Here is a 15,728-nt window from a genome sequence, read left to right on the forward strand (position 1 = left end):
GATCTAACGCTCTTCCGAGCAGCGGAAAGACAGACTGTTGTTGTCAGAGTGAAGAAATGCATGATGCGATCCCTCGTCATGGGGAGGTGCTGTCTCGGCCAGTACCTGCAGCGGCCGACGGATGCCGTGCCCCGGCGCTACCCAAGCTGTCAGGTGGGGAGCTCCGGCGGCGCGGGCTGCCTCGGAGGGACGGCGTCCGTTAGTCCAAACAAAGCGCTTGTGAGACCCGTGGGATGATCAACAGGAAAACAACAGTGCAATTTTAGAAAGGGTGGGATGCAGGATGGGCAAGACGGATTAATTTTGTTCAGCATCTGAGTAGCTGTTTTCATCTTGCTTCTCTTCTGGGTTTCCGATAGCAGAAATGAGAGCACCCAGCCACCTGAACAGCAGAAACGCCTGTACGTGTGCCAGCATAGGTTCAGCGCTCTTTGCGGACGCGGTAATTGTGTCTGGATGGGGCAGGCTGCCCTCATCCCTCTGAGCGGTTGCTCGCCGGGGCTGCAGGCGCAGGGCTGTGGGGGCACGGATGCGTGGAAGGGGGAACGCGGGTGGACCTGCAAAGCTCTGCCTTTTCACTCCGCAGCTGGGTGCCATCTTTCAGCTGTTCGGGGCTGTACCGGAGCGTCTCGGTGCCCCTCGCCTGGTGAAGGGTAGTGACCCGCTGCTGCAGTGCGGTCGCTCTTATCAGCATCGCTTGTTCCTGCTGGGTGCTTCAGCCACGCAAGCGCCTTCTTTTAACTCTTATTTTCGCTGGGAAGCTTCTCCCTTTCCTGTGGTGACAGACGTGCGTTTGTAGCGATACAGGGAGCTCAGCAGAGCGAACACCAGCCTGGAACCCAGGGAGGGAATAATGTCACTGGCGCCAAAGAGAAGACGGTAACTTCAGCCCAAGTCTGGATCTGGGCAGAGGCGTGCCGGCGGCCGTGCTGGCGCTGAGGGACCTTCTCGGGGTGGTGCACGGGGTGGGCTGGAGCCGGAGCCTCTCTCTCCCCTCGGCTCGCTTTGCCGCTGCCTTCTGCAGATGTGGAAGCCTCCCGTGCGCGAAGGGGGCTGGCTGCTGCGCTCCCCGGGGTGCAGGAGGGGACGGGTTCCTGCCCTGTCCCTGGCTCCTCGGGGGTCAGAGCAGCTGCAAAAATGCAGGTGGGGGAGGCAAGGAGGACGGATAAGGGTCTTCACCTTCCTGGCCCTTTGTTTCTCTTCCTATCCGTGTCCTTTCCATTCCCTTGTTCCCACCAGACATCTGCTCTGCAGCTGCAGCGCTTGAACACGGCACGTTTAACCCCTGAGCTACCGCAGCGCTCGTGCTCCCGGCGCAGCCTGCGGCCGAGGCCAGGACTGTGTCCTGAGGCGGCCAAAGGCGCTACGAGAGCAGAGATGCCTGTGGGGAACAGGCACCCGCAACGTCCCGTGGGACAGCCCCGCAGGGGATGCCTCACCTGGCTTACGCACAGGTCTGCCTTCGTCCCGCCCGCCGTGCTGCTGGCGAGCTAAAAGTGCGGAGAGGAGCAGCCACCAGCTCCAGGGACCGGCCACGTCCTCCTGCCTGCGAGCGAGGGGCAGGAGCAGCGTCTGTCTTGCAGCTTGATTAAAGACAGCAAAGGCTGCGAACGTGAATTTAAATTGCTTGAAGCGACGTTTGTGGAAGCGGTGGTGTTCCCCGTGCAGATCGGATGCAGGTCCCGTCTCAGGTGCCAGCCTGCAAGGGGAGAAGCTGCTTTTCGGCTGAGCGTGGTGCAGAGCCGAGCTCTTGCGTTGCTCAGGACTTCCTCGTGGCTGTGGTCGTACAGTCATGTTTCTGCGCTGCAAAGCTCGAGTGAGTTATAGCCCTTTGCACCCAAAGCGAGCGTGTTTTAACTTTCTTTAGAACAGAGTAAAACAGACCCGAGACTACAGTTAGGCTCGTTTGCAGGAGAGGAAACCAAAGCTGTCACATCCAGTTGATAACTGTGGTTACATGCAGCCCTGGAGCTGAGCCGAGATGCGAGCGGGGTAGAGATAAGGCGGGGGGAGCGCTCCCCGGGCTGGGCTGCGGTGCTGCCTGGGGCAGGCTCCATGCACACCCCGCATCTGCCGCCTCTGCCCCGGGCTGGGGGCACGCGTGGAGCGGAGCCTGTTTTGTTACCTGGAAACTTTGCTTTGACAATAGAGCAGCGATTTGTCTGGCGTCCCGGGGCCCTTCCTTCCTCTCCGCTGCCCTAACCGAGGAGCTGCTGCCCGCTGCGGCTTCCAGCCCTGCTGCCGTCCGGGCACGCGGCGCTGAGCAGGACGGCTGTGAGCGTCTGCCGAAGGCGGGTATTGCAGAGGGGCGGTGGGGAAGGAAGGGGGGCACCCGGCTGGAGGGCGGCTGGGACGGAGGAGCTTGGGGTGACCTCTGAGGGTGGTGCGCGGGGTGATCCAGGAACCCGGCGGCTTCGGTCTCCTCGCCGTGGGGCAGGGAGGTGGCCAGAGGGCTTCTTGCCCAGGTGGTACCAGCCGGTGCTCGGGTACCGACACCCACAGACACTGGCCAGCAACTTCAGCGTTGCCTCTAGGGGCGTTTTTACCCCCGGATTTTTCCCGGTGTTATCTTGCAGTGGCTCTCTGGGGTGTGAGCAGGGCGGCGGTGGGCCTGGCGGTGCCATCGTCCCCTGCGTGGTGCTGTCCCCAGGGGAGCGATGCCCTTGGGAGCAGGCAGGACGTTTTGGGGCCGGAGGTGGTGGAGGCATTTGAACGATTCCTCGTTGGCGACATAGCAAGGAGCAGTTCCCAAAACTTGTGAGACCTATTTACTGCGTGAAGGTTAATTATGGAAACCCGCTGCATCTGGGAGAGCGTCCAACCGCGTTTCTCATTCCTATCTGCGTGCCCTGTCTGTGCTGGCAGCTTTGAAATCGCTGTGCGGTTTGCTGGATGGTGCTGGGAGCTGGAAACAGATAACCGGTATTTATAGGTGCTGAGTGCCAAAGTGCGCGTGGACGGGGGATGCCCGTGGCTGTGCGAAGCTCGGCGTGCCTCTCCTGCTCCGAAAGCCCAGGTCAGCGTGGGCAGGGAGCCCGGCTGCGGGTGCAGCCCCGGCAGAGCGTGGGAGGGAGCGCGGGGGCCCCTTCTAAGGAGCTGGAGGGGGAGAGGTGCCTTCTGTCAGCAGGGACGGGTCCGGAATTGGCCCTCGGGTGTGTTTGATGCTCAGCTGAGAGAGGCGATGCTGAGTTCAGTGAGCGCAGCGCTGGGCATCGCAGCCAGGTAACTCCTCTTTACCTTCACGTACACGGGCCGTGCCCCGGCCCCAGCACCTTCGGCAGCAGTAGGATGCGCGTTTCCCATGGGAATCCCTCGTTTCAGAGCCTCGCTGCTTTAAGCAGTAAAGGCACGTACCCCGGGTTTAGAAGCTCTTCTGTCATTTCGGTAAAAAGTAGGCAAGTACTTCTGTTTACAGACTGGGAAGAGAAGCTGGGCTGCACTTCTGCATATTCACTGTTGTAGGCAACAGTTTATTTTAAGGCGAGATGGAAAGAAAACGCACCGAAAAGAAAAGCAGGAGCTGCCGCCCGCATCTGCCGGGCAGCTGGTTTCACGGCTTTCCATTAGGTAACGTACGGGCAATTTTATGATGCGGTTTTCTTTTCACACGCTAATTGGCTGTGTGGGACTTTTTATGGGGAATTTGGAAACTGGCTGCGAGAAGCTGGATCCTGGAGTGTGACTGCGCGATTTTTATTTTTGATTTTTAAAGTGAAAGTGCAGAGCCAGGGTTCTGGGAAGTGGCTTTCCTGCCTGTAATTACGTTTGCCTCCGGTGTTCCAGCTCGCTCGTGTTAGAGCTTTTATGGCACCTCCCAGGCTGTCCCCCATCCACGCCAGTGCGGGGCAGGGGTGGGGTAGCTGTAGCCCCAAAAGCACCTGGGGGAGAGATGTCAGGCTCCAGCCATCCCACGGCCGGGAGCCGTTCCTGTCTGAGCCACTGCGGACCCGGCGTGGGTCTCAGTGCTCCCCCGCCGGCGAGTTACGTCCAGGGAAATGCCACGGTGCAGTGACGGTGCAGGAAGATGGGGGGGGGGGGAATTTTGTCATTTTTTTTCCACTTTCATGTCGGTTTTCATCCTTTTCTTCCACTCCCACTTGCAAAATGCGAGACTCTTCTCCTTCTCCGTTTTGGCTCTCCTCCCCTCGCCCCGGAGGTGCCGGTGGGTCGGGGTTCCCGGTGTGTCCGGGCAGACGCCCGCCAGCAATGCCCTCTGTCCCCGGGTCGCTTCGCAGCAGCCGAGCTGGTGGAGCTGCCCCCGCCGGACTTCTCGGGGTGTTTCTGATGGACCGCCGTGGCACTTGGCCACAGCGTGTGCCCCTTGTGCTGGGCACAGGAGACGGAGAGAGCGGCTGTGGATGCCTCTCCCTTGGGAAACGCCATCCAGCCTCAGCAGCTGCCAGAGAAGGGCAGAAGCTTTGCCTGGAGGGGATTCTCTGGTGGCTTGTAAGGGCTGTGCACCATCGGGAGCTTTTTCCAGTGAGCGTATTGGTGCTGGTTCCCCCCGTGGGGACGTCCAGGCGTTTGTGGAGGGCTCATCTCACGCGGAGAGCTTCCTCTGAAGCAGGAGCTGTGACGGGGCCTCTCATCTACCTGTCTGGCTGCTTTCCTGAGACTGGTTAGCAGCTTTGTGTGGGTGTCTGCACTCCTCTGTCAGACGTGGGTGACGGTGGCCGGCAGGTTGATGGTGGTACGGACAGCGGGGGTAATGCAGACACACGGACAGCGAAGGCTTGTGCGAGGCTGCTTAGGAGCCCAGCTGAAAATGCCAGGAACCCGCCAGCCCCTCCTCCCCGCCGCAGCCCTCTGTGAAAGCCTGGGTGGGAGTGCTGCCGTCATCTTGCGTCCCATCTTCACCTGCTGCTCGCCCCTCGGTGAGGAGCCATACGGTGCTGGGGAGAGCCGTGCACGCGGCGCGGGGCTGGCACGCGGTGCTGCGGCAGCGGGTACCCGTGCACGGGGCGTGTTTGGGCTCCTTGGAGGTTGGGTTCGGTGTGCGGTGGGAAGGCGGCTCCGTGGGGTTCATCCCCTTGTTTCTTAGGGAACCGCGGGCTCTGTGTGTGTTCGTGTGCCTGTCTGCCCGAGTCCGCGTGCCTGCTCCTCCCGCAGCGCAACTCCGATGGGATCATTTCTGCCACATTTAAACTACAGAGTTGCTATGAGCTCGTGAAAATCGTTTGCTGACCAGAGGAGGCCAGTGAGACCCTCTTCCCAGCCCTGCTGAGCGGTGGGTGTAGTGTGTGATGAGCCTTTATTAGACATCAGAGAATACACACATCTGGAGACGCAGCCCTGTTGGAAACCCGTCTCCATCGGTGCTGCTCACGGCTTCTCTGCCCAGCCATGTTCTGCCCAGCTTGAGGCAGCGGAGGGTCTCCAGGCAGCATTCCTCGGGGGCTCGCGCTGGATTTCCCGCAGAGGCTGCAGACAGGCGCTTGTGCCGCCGGCTGCCCGGTGCAGGGTCTGGTCCCCCGTCACCTTGCCCTGGCAGTGAAGCTCCCAGGGAGGTGGCAGGGAGGGCTGGGGACACAGCTTGCAACGGGTGACCCCATGCACAGTGTCCTGCCGTGGCCCTGGTTCTGCCGCCGCAGCCGTGCCCCCGCGGGCGGTTCACCACCCGCCTGCGTGTTCGGCAGGAGCGTGGGTTTGCCTGCCTGTCCTTTCCTGCGCTTCCCTGGGAAAGCACGTCTGTGGGAAGGGCGGCGGGAGGAGGAAGCTGGCTGCCGGCTCCGTCCGGGACAGGGACACTTGGAAACCTTTTCTGTGCCAGCGCTTTGCTGTGGGGAGGGCTCCTGCCTGGGGTGGGCAGAGCCCCCCTGCCCTTGGTGGGCTTGCTCCCCGTTGCGTGGGGCTCTGCGGGGGGACGCAGGACTCGCCGCAGCGGGTGAAGCCTGGGACCCGGCTCCAAAACAGGGTGAGGAGAGGTACGCTCCCCCTCACCCCCCCGCCGCCAGCCCCTGCGCCCGGAGGAGGCGGCGGAGGGGAAGGAAATGTCGTGCTCCGACTCTTCGTTTCCACCGGGGCGATGGGCGGCCGAGCTCAGTCCTGCGCGGAGCATCCTGCTGCAGATCCTGCTGCAGAGCGCAGCCCTGGCCCCCGGCGGGGTGTCACTCCGGCCGGCTGAGCGGTGCCGATCGGCGCCCCGGCCATGCTCTTCTACCGGTTCAGCCCCGCCGCCGTCAGGGGTAAGCTCGGCACGTGGCTCTGCTTCTGGCTGCCCTTCCCTCCGCTGGGCTCCCCGGGGCCGGAGCCTTCCCTCCCTGGGCGGTGGGCAGTGGGGGGGCAGGACGTCCTGGGGCAGGTAGCAGGCTGGGAGGTTGGTGTTTCTGTTCTGGGCTGGGGGCACCCCGACCTGCAGCCTCTGGCCATGACGGCCCCATGGCCAGCGACTCCCTTGTGAGTGGAGGAGCGGAGCAGGAGCAGGAGGGGGGTCTGGCAGGACGCTGGCCGGGGGGCTGTGGGAAATGCCCGTCCTTGGACCCTGCCTGCCCTGCGGGTACGGGAGGGATCTGCTCTCTGGAGCTGCCATGACCAAAGACTGTTCACATGGACCACAAGTCTTGGTGCCCTCCCGCGGTGCGCCTTCCGCCGCGGAGGTGCCGGGGTGCACGGGAGGGGTGCGGTGCTCCACGAGGACCGGGCTGACCCAGTCGGGCTCCAAGGTTGAGTTCTCCTCTGGGATTACTGGGTTTGAGCCCTGTTGAGGGCAGGAGGGGTCAGTTGTGGATTTTGGCTGGGTTCACGGCATGGCTCAGAACAGCTCCACAGCCTGAACCCAGATACAGATGCTTATTTCAAACCTTCTTCGCAAAACTTCTAAAGTATTTGGGTCCAGGGTTTTGATTTGGTTCCGTCCTTAACTGAACTGCTTGTTTTGGGCTGCTCCCCCCCCCCGCCCCGCTGTAGTTTTGTAATTGTAGATGCAGCCAGAGCTCTCTGCGGAGGCTGTTGTGGATGGTGATGAAATTGGGGTGTTTCACTGCAATTCGCTCTGGGTGGGTCCGGCCTCAGTCCAGTCTGTGCTGGGTGGTGCCTCCGAGAGGGACGGGCGAGACCCTGAAACTGCCGTCGCATTTTCTACGCTTGAGGTCAAATGTTTGTCACCCTCAGAAGTATAAATCTCAGCAGACGGACAGACTGCCGACACCAGGCAGCAGCTTGCTTTGGCTACGTGAGCTTTGGGCTGTTTTCTCTCAAGTTCTGTAAAATTGAGAGTTTTCCCAGAAAACAGTGCTGGCTGTCGGATGGGCTCATCCAGGCGATAGCTGAACCATGTGTGAGGGATGGGAACCGGCCAGGCAGGGGGTGTAGGGTGTAGGGCAGCAGGGTGTTGGTGCCTGCCAGGATGAAGGCCAGCTTGCAGGAAGAGGTGGGGTGGTCCGGGGTGGTGCGGCGGAGGAGGAGAAGGAAAGGTTTCTTCGGTGGGCTTTTCTGGAGGGTGTTTGCAAAAGTGACTGGCCCTAAGCTCTGATGAGCTCTGAACTAATTATTAAAAATAATGGTCTTCCTCTCTTGCTTGGCAGAGTACTGTATTTGGTTTGGTGGGTTCAGAAATGAAACGTTTCGTCGGAAGGTTAAAATTACGTCTTGCGGTCCTGTCGTTCCTGTTACCTCCTCCTCTTTGCCCTGTGCTGGCGGAGGGGCTAAAGCCCAGCAGTTTCTGCTCCCTTGGGCAGAGCCCCCCTCCGCGCACGGCCATCGCTGCCCGCCAGCGCACCCCCGGGCCCCCGCTCCCCTTTCCGCAGCCGGTCACTTCCTCTGCTTCGCACACGTGAAACGCGGGCTCGGGCGCCACGGGGGCTGGGGGGAGCGTCGCTGCTGCCGGGTGGGATGCTCAGCCTGGTTCTTTGCTTCCTTTCAGAAATCGAAGCCAAGAAAGCTTGTGACTGGCTGCGAGCGGCGGGGTTCCCTCAGTATGCCCAGCTTTACGAAGGTGAGAGCTGCCTCCTCCTGCTGATCCCGGTCCCGGCTCTGCACGTGGTCTCACCAAATACCGGGGTGGCTGCAGGGAGAGCTCGCAAGGCGCTGGGGAGGGGAGAGGACGGAGAGGGTTGTTTACTAATTATATGATCGTGCGTTAAAACTTGAAGCCCTCGGACTTGGCGATGGCCTGGAGAGCCAGCCCTGCCGTTAAGGTTTCTGCATTCCTGCCCTTTTCCCCTCCAGGGAGGGCTGCGAGGAGTGCCGGCGCGGCAGCGGGGGCTGAGGGCAGGCGGGCTTTGGCGAGCACCAGCTCTTGGGTCGTGCAGCGAGCCTTTGCCGTGGGTGGGAGCACAGAGGTGGCCGGTGTAGGTAACACAGCGAGCGTTTCCTCCCTCCCGGCTGGCACGTCCTGCAGGCCCCTGCCCTGCCCCGATGCGCTATTCAGCAGCGACGTCTGCGCTTTCCGAGTACGCAGCAAGCTCTGCCCGGAGCAGACCGGGTCCCCGCGCTGCAACGGCTCCTGGGGTGCGAGGGCTGGGCAGACCCCCCCGACAGACCCGCTCCCACCTCTGCCACGCGCCCAGGGGCGGTTTGCAGGGCGATTGCGGTGGCGGCTCTGGCCTCGGCTCGGCTGTGTTTACTTCAAACCCGTGGCGGGGCCGCTGGTCCCTGCCGGGGGGGCCGGTGCTGAGGAGCGGTGGCTGCAGCCGGCCCCGGCTGGCCGGGACAATAGCGGGAAGCCTGGTCTCCGGCAGGCCGCAGCGATGGCTATTGTTCGGCCGGGCACTTCCACCGTTCCCTGCGACACGTGCGCGGGAGCCACGGTCTTGCCCCCCAGGTGATGGCTTTACAGGCTGCCTGTTTGCCTCTGGTTTCTATTTTAGGGGGCAGCTCCTAGCACGGCCACGTGCAAGGACCGGCCGGGTTCCTGCAGGTGAGACCCAGCCCCAGCGCTCACAGCCCGGGGCGGTGAGGAGCGGGTGCTGGGTGCTGGAGTCTATGAATAAACTGACCCTTTTCCCAGCCTCTCTGAGCAAAACTTTCCACATCCTCTGAGTGTTTCGTTCTGGTTTTCTCCCCAGCTGGCAGGGCTCAGCGTCCCCTTGGTAATTGCACTCGGTAGCTTCATTAGCAGCCGGGCTTAGACATTTGTGGTTCATGGTCCAGGTCCTACGTAGCTGGTCCGAGCAGAGCTGGCTCTGAGCACATGGAGATGAGCAGGGAAGAGGATGGAGGCCCGTGGGCACGTCGCCACCTTCACCGAACGTACCGGGAAAGAGCGCTGCTCAGAGACCTCCAGCCACTGCCCTGGGGCCAGCCAGCGTATCTGCCAGTGGAGACCCAACCCATGGCCTTGGGGGGACGTGGGGGGAATGAATGAGGTGCTGGGTCCACTGTACCGCCATGCTGGTCCAGCTTGCTTGCCCCGGGAGACCTCTTGGCAGCTCTTAGCTCTCCCCAGGGAGCCGAGAGGCTTTCCTGGCCCTGGGGGATCAGTGGGAGAAGGGGGTCACTGAAGAACGATCAACACTCGTCTAAGGTCCCTTATGGGACACCAGGGTGTCTCCTGGGCAGCGCTAGGGAGGTGGCCACTCTCCCAAAACCACCACGAGGTGCCGAGGGGGTCCCTGTGTCCCCTGCAGTGCGTGCAGGCGGCATCCCGAGGAGGGGCAGCCCGAGCTCCAGATGTGCTCAGCTCATGTCTCTGCGTGCTAAAGCCAGCTCAGCACCCCAGCCCAGCACCCCGGCCCAGCAGGAGCCTTTTCCTTGGGTTTTAACTGTCCTGAGCACACCAAGGTTCCCGGCGTAGTGACGGGGTGGTTTGTCCTGCGAGAGGGAAGCGGTTGAGGAGGTGATGCAAGGGGTATCTGCTGCACGAGACTGATCCCCTCCCGGCATCTGGGCTGCCACAAGCCCTCCTTCTCCTGGCCCAGTGGGGCTCGTGTCCAGCCCTCTGCCTGGCTCATCCCTCCCACCTCTGCGCTCGGCTTGCGCTCACCGCCACAGCACCAGGGCGTCCCCGGCCCCCTCTGGGTCTTGCTCTTTGCAGGCTGCCTCCCAGGGCTGCAAAAAGCGATCCCTCGGGAGGAACTGCTGCGGGAGCCCAGGTCGAGTCCTGCCTGCGGAGAGCTGCCTCCCGGCCGGCTTGGTGGGACCATCCTCTCTGTCGGGTCCCCTCCCGCAGCCACGGCCGTCACGGGCGGCAGCTCCCGGTGGCAATGCGATGCTCCCGGCCTTCCTGGCTGCTTCTGACTCGCACTCATGGCCCAGGAGCCTCCCACGCTCCTCTCCCCAGCTCTCCGTCCTCGACTCTCTCTTCCTCTTGCTCCTCACAGCATCTCCCTCCTCCCACGCTCACCACCATCCCTTGCGCCCGGCGGAGCAGCTGGCTCAGAAACAGCCGCTCATTTTCCTCTTGCTTTCCTCCCCAGACTCGTTGTTCCCTCTCGACATCGGCGCTGTGAAGAAGGACCACAGCTTCCTGGACCAGGACTCCCTCAAATCCCTGTGCAGGTAACGCTCCCTTGCACCCCTTCGCGGCCACGGGCAGCGGAGCCAGCGCGAGGGCTCGCCCCAGGCGGTGGGTGCTGTGGGGTGCCTGCCTTGCACCCGGCTGCGGCTCAGAGCCCGCTGGTGCACTCCCGCTCCCTCCGCAAGTTTGGATGCTTTGGGCTTCCGAATCGGACAGTGTTGCTGGATGGTGCCAGGGAAACGACAGTGGTTTTTATTTTGAAGCCACAGAGCTCCTGGAGAATGGAAACATTTCCCGGGAATAATTCTCCTCTTTGTATGGCTTTCGGGCCGTGTTTCAATTTCAAGTTTGGGTAACTCCGGCCTGTAGAGCCCGATTAAAAATGGATCGGTCAGAGCTGAACTCTCAAACGGAGCAGACGTGTAAAGAGGGACCCGGTGTCGCTGTCCCCACCGCCCCTGCTCTCCTCTCCCACCGCCGGCTGCCCTGGGTGGCACCTCGCGAGCCGCGGTCCCCAGGGACGGCAGCCATGTCTGCCCAGGGCGCGTTTTATTTGCTTTATTTTGCAAGGATGCTTCATAACGTCTTTGAGAACGAAATGGAGTTTGGAAACCACATCTCCGGTTTCCCATCAGGGCGAAGGGGCCTTGCTTGGTTGATGGCGTGAGGCGGATCCAGGTCAGAGTGCCCGTGGGTGAGATCCTCTCTGCGGACAGAGTTTCACTCGGTCGTCAGGCCTGCGCCGCTTGTGAAAGAGAGAAGACGCGCAGCGAGGGATTTGCCGAGCGTTGGTGCGGCGCGAGGGGCTCCGTGGAAGTTGCGTGCTGCTAATCAGTGCTTAGTGGGGTCGTCAGGAGCTGCGGGTGCTGGCAGCGGCGGTGCGGGAGCCGTCGGTTCGTACCGTGATTTGCTTTGCGCAGGTGCCGCCTGTGCTGGTGGGTCCCCCCTCCCTCCTGAACAACCGCTCGGGCGGCTGCTCTGACCCAGGGCTTCTGCGCTCACAAGCGCTCGCTGGCTGCGCGTGACGTTAGTCATCCCGCCGCCTGGCAACGCAGCCCTGCCGTACGTTTTCCACCGGGACGCGCTGCTCCTTGCGGCAGCAGGGCTGAAAATAGCGCGGGGAGGTGCCGGCGGCGGCGTGTGTTTCGGGGGGAGCTCCCCCAGCGTGAGCAAGAGCAAACACCCAAAAGGAGGGACCCCCCCCCGTCCCTGTGTCCATCTGTCGCGCTGGCACACGGTGACTCAGCCCGGCTTTGGTTTTTGGGCCACATCACCGTGCTCGTGCCCCCGCGCTGACTCCACGCTGAGACACGACCGTTGCCTCTCAGTCCCTCCCACCCACGCACACCGCTGCCGAACGGAGCGGACAAGGGATGGGAAAGCGTTCTGTTACTTATTTGTCTTCCCAACAGAGAGGCTGCTGTGCCGGGCAGGAGGGGATCCCGGCGCCGCATCCCGGGTGCCCGTTGAGCCCCTAGTTTTCCCTGCCACTGGTCCCAGCAGGGCGGGAGGTGACGAGAGGTCTCTCACCATCCCTCCCCAGCTGAGTTTTCGGGTCCTTTTGTTGTCGCCTGGCCGGCCATGGGAGCTTTTGAGATTGTTTTGCTCTAATAACTGGGAGCAGGTCATCCCTGCCCGCTCGCAGGAGCCGGGCAGCTGGGTGGGCCACGCAGGGCAGCAATGTCCCCGGCCCCCCGGGCTGTCTCAGGGACCCCTGGGGTGGCCCTGTGCAATGGTTGCCTAGCAAAAAGGTCTGGAAGGACACTGGAAAATGCAGCTCTTCCAAGAAAATGAATCCCCTGGACGTGTTCTCTTCTCCCCCTTCCACATGTGCTCTCCTCACTCCCTCTGCCGGACTTTATGTGTTTAATCCTGCTGCAGGGCGCACCACAGGACCACGCTCTTGGTCAGGGGCTTTTAGTGGGATTGCAAGAGGGGCATTAGTCAAATTTTTGGTAAAATGTCCCTGAGGTTTGGTTTTGGCTGTGCAGACTGGTATTTGCGTGCTGGAACAAAAGTGCTTCTTGTAGCCTTTATGAAGGTGCTAATTAAAGTGAATTAGCTGGAGATTCATTCGCTTGTGTAAGGAGGAAAGCAGGACTTGAAGCTGTAGGCTAAAGGGTGAAGGGTCCCTGCCCCGAGGGCGCCTGGCAGCCGTGCTGCAGGGAAGGGGTCTCCCCAAGCCCGCGGGTGCCTGCGCGGAGGGAGCAGAGTGCCGCCGCGATGGCCGCGCTTGCGAAATCCCCGCTGGTGCGCGACCAAGGGCTTGAGGAACTCGTGCGCTCGAGCGGTTTCACGCCCTTGGCTGCGATGCCCGAGGCGCACGTGACTGGGTGCCGAGCGGGTGCGGGGGCACGGGGTGCCGTCGCGGGGGGAGCTTGGGGCGTCGCGCTCCCCTGGGAGCAGGCTGGGAGCTGCGCCGGGCTCCGCGCGTCCCTCTGACCCCTGGAGCCGCAGCTGCTGGGTGACAGGTGACAGCGAACAACAAGGGCTCTAAGGGAAAAAAAAAAAAAAAAAGCAAAAGCAAGGAGTGCGGCACCAGGGGCCGGGACTGGGGTAAAACCTCTCTCGGTTCCTTGCAGGAGGCTGATGACCCTGAACACATGCGCCTCCATGAAGCTGGAAGTCCACTTTCAGCGTAAACAGGTACGTCCTGGGCGTTGAAGGGCAGGCGAGGGGCCGAGGGGTGCTGGGGAATGTGTGCGCACCGGCGTGGTCAGTCATAACACTGGTGTGCTCCCGGGCTGCCCTGGGCACGGAGCAACACGCGGCGCTGCTGGTTGATTTGTTTCCCTCTCTCCCAGCACCGACACGGCCCCGGAGGGGCCTGGCTGTGTTAGCGGGTGCCGGTGTTTGCCCTGTGCCCCTGCACCTCTCCGAGGCTCTGGCAGCGGCGGTCGGACCGCAGGAGTTGTTACACCCGGGCTGGGACAGCCGCGGTGCTCTGCGCAGGGCTGTGTGTCTGCAACCTGCAGCATCCCCCTTGGGGTCCCTGCTGAGCCAGGGGTCTGAGACCCCCCGGCAGCGCGTCTCCAGGAGGAAGCCTGACCCTGGAGGGACACCTGGAACTGGCCTGTGTGTCACAAACAACACATTGGCATATTAATAACAAAACCTTCTGTATTTCCTTTACTGCATAACACACTTAAAATGCAGACCGGCTTGGTGTTTAGCATATGGAAACCATTACTGGGCGTATCCCCGCTTCTTCCAGCTGCCCTTGGTTTGGCTGGGGAAGGGATGCTGCCCTGCGTCCCTCGCTGCGCTGCGGGGTGTGGCCGGGGGTTTGCAGGGATGTGCCGGCTGCCTGTGAGCCATCCAGAGACACAGATACCAGGTTTCTCTATCCTGGAAGCAGGACCTTCCGTTCCCCAGTGCGGCATGGCCCTCGGCACGGCAAAACGATTCCTGGTGGCTCCTGGAGCCCTCTGTTGCCAAAGGGCACCAGGGTGGGTTCTGCGGACTGTGCCCTTTGCTGGGGCGCTGGTCCCAGGCGAGCGGGGCAGGAGGACGCGCCGACCCTCTGACTCTGACTGATTGTCCCCTGTTGTCGACCACCTGCAGAATGAAGACTCCGAGGAGGAAGACCTGTGCGCCATCAGCGACCGGTGGGCTTTTCAGAGGGACAGCAAGAGGTGGTCGCGGGTGGGGTCCGTCGATGTCCTCTCCCAGGGCTCTGAGGTCCTGAGCTCCAGCATGCGGCTGGCCTCCAGCCGTGAGAGCGTCCTCACGGACCTCAGCACCAACCCGGAGGCCTTGTCCCTGCACAGCACCGGCAGCACCGGCAGCACGGGCGGCACGCTGGGCGTCGGGGCTGCGTTGCCTGGCTCCCCGTCCCCCACCGGTGCCGCCGCCGTTGCCGCCTCCAGCCGCAGCTTGAGCGAGCGCTCCTTGCCGGAGCAGTCCTCCAGCCACGACGAGGGCTCCAAGGAGAAGCCGAAGAAGCGGCGGTCTCGCAGCTTTCTGAAGAGGATCGAGTCCCTCCGAAGGAAGGACAAAGAGAAAGCAGACCCAGAGGAGAAGGTGGCCCCGCACAGCAGCGTCACGGCCCCGTCAGGATGGGGCTCCCTGAAGGCTAACGGGGACCTGGCAGCCACCAAGGCCAACTCCTCTAAGAGAGGGATATCTGCCTCTTTCCATGGCAAAAAACACTTCTTCTCGGTATCGTACAGGACTAACCGCTTGCTAGGCTCAGGTGGGAGCAAGGTGAGCTCTGACTTGAAACGCAGCGGAGTCTACCTGGAGGACTACGAAACGGCTGCGACAGCCAGCGGCGACTGGGCTGCTGCGGAGTGCCAGCACCGGCCGGCGCACCGGGGGGATTGCTTGGTCTACATCCCCCAGGACCACAAGCCGGGCACCTTCCCCAAATCCCTCTCCATCGAGAGCCTGTGTCCCTTGGGCGGCACCTCCCTGACCCACTGGAAATCGGGGAACGCGCCCGCCGGGCGGGCGGGAGGCGGCGGGGGTGGCAGCACCAGCAGCGTGGAGGGCTCATCCTCCCCGCGGGGCTTCGCCTGCCGCCGCCGGCGGGGCTCCTGCAGCTCCCTGGGCAGCCGGGTCAGCGTGTACGACAACGTGCCGGAGTTCGGCAGCAGCGAGGATTTCTGCAAGGAGGACGGGGAGGTGACCTACGAGAACCTCGACGACATACTGCAGCACATGTGGGGGCTGCAGCAGAAGGTGGAGCTCTGGTATAAAGCCATCTCCCCCGACCTGGCTGGGGAGGAAGGGGGCGAGGAGGAGGAAGAGGAGGAAGAGTCGGACTCAGGAGGGGAACCCTCCAACCTGCACTTCGAAGAGCGGTCCATGTCGGATGTCGGCACCTCTGCCAGCGACTTTGACAGCACGGGTAACTCCCTCAACGAGGCGGAAGAGATCGAGATGCGGGAGCGCCGGGACTCGGGCGTGGGAGCGTCGCTCACCCGGCCCTGCAGGTAAGCGTGGGCTGGGGCTGCGGCTGCGTCCTCCTCCCCCTCCCCTCCGCCGTTCTTGAGGAGGGCTTGGTCTGGAGCTGCCAGCGTACTGCCAGCCCGGGGACCACCGTGAGCCCGTCCCCCATCCCACGAGTGTTTCTGCAGCAGGGATGCACAGCCTGTGGCTCGGGGAGCAGCACCGGAGCCGCTGCCGCAGGGTGCTGGCTGGTGCCCTGCAAGCCCTGGCTTGACAATCGCCCTTTCCCTGGTGCAGCGGTGAGGTGGAGGGAGGAGATGCTGATGGCCCAGCACCGTGGTGCGGTGGGGTGTGGGCAGGGGGAGCGCAGCGCGGGGTGCTGGTGCACTCTGGCGGCTGCAAGCACCACTGCCAGCCCCGCTGCCTGCAGCTGCTGCCT

At 62.7% G+C, this 15,728-nt stretch overlaps 1 protein-coding gene across 8 annotated transcripts in view; it reads left to right on the top strand.

The window, feature by feature from the left end:
- The window catches only part of STARD8 (StAR related lipid transfer domain containing 8), a 60,602-nt gene that overhangs the window by 38,083 nt on the left and 6,791 nt on the right, over positions 1–15,728 (top strand). For 6 of the 8 annotated variants that reach the window (XM_075762968.1, XM_075762967.1, XM_075762974.1 and 3 more), the window contains 4 exons: positions 7,862–7,933; positions 10,356–10,437; positions 12,979–13,042; positions 13,961–15,333. In XM_075762968.1, the coding sequence (XP_075619083.1) occupies positions 7,862–7,933; positions 10,356–10,437; positions 12,979–13,042; positions 13,961–15,333 (1,591 nt within the window). Of the gene's footprint in view, positions 1–5,764; positions 6,186–7,861; positions 7,934–10,355; positions 10,438–12,978; positions 13,043–13,960; positions 15,334–15,728 lie in introns of those variants that run through there. The other 2 variants (XM_075762969.1, XM_075762971.1) reach the window with 2 other exon arrangements.

The sequence above is a fragment of the Balearica regulorum genome, chromosome 11 (assembly GCF_011004875.1).
Source record: "Balearica regulorum gibbericeps isolate bBalReg1 chromosome 11, bBalReg1.pri, whole genome shotgun sequence".
In the NCBI taxonomy this organism is placed as follows: Eukaryota; Metazoa; Chordata; class Aves; order Gruiformes; family Gruidae; genus Balearica; species Balearica regulorum.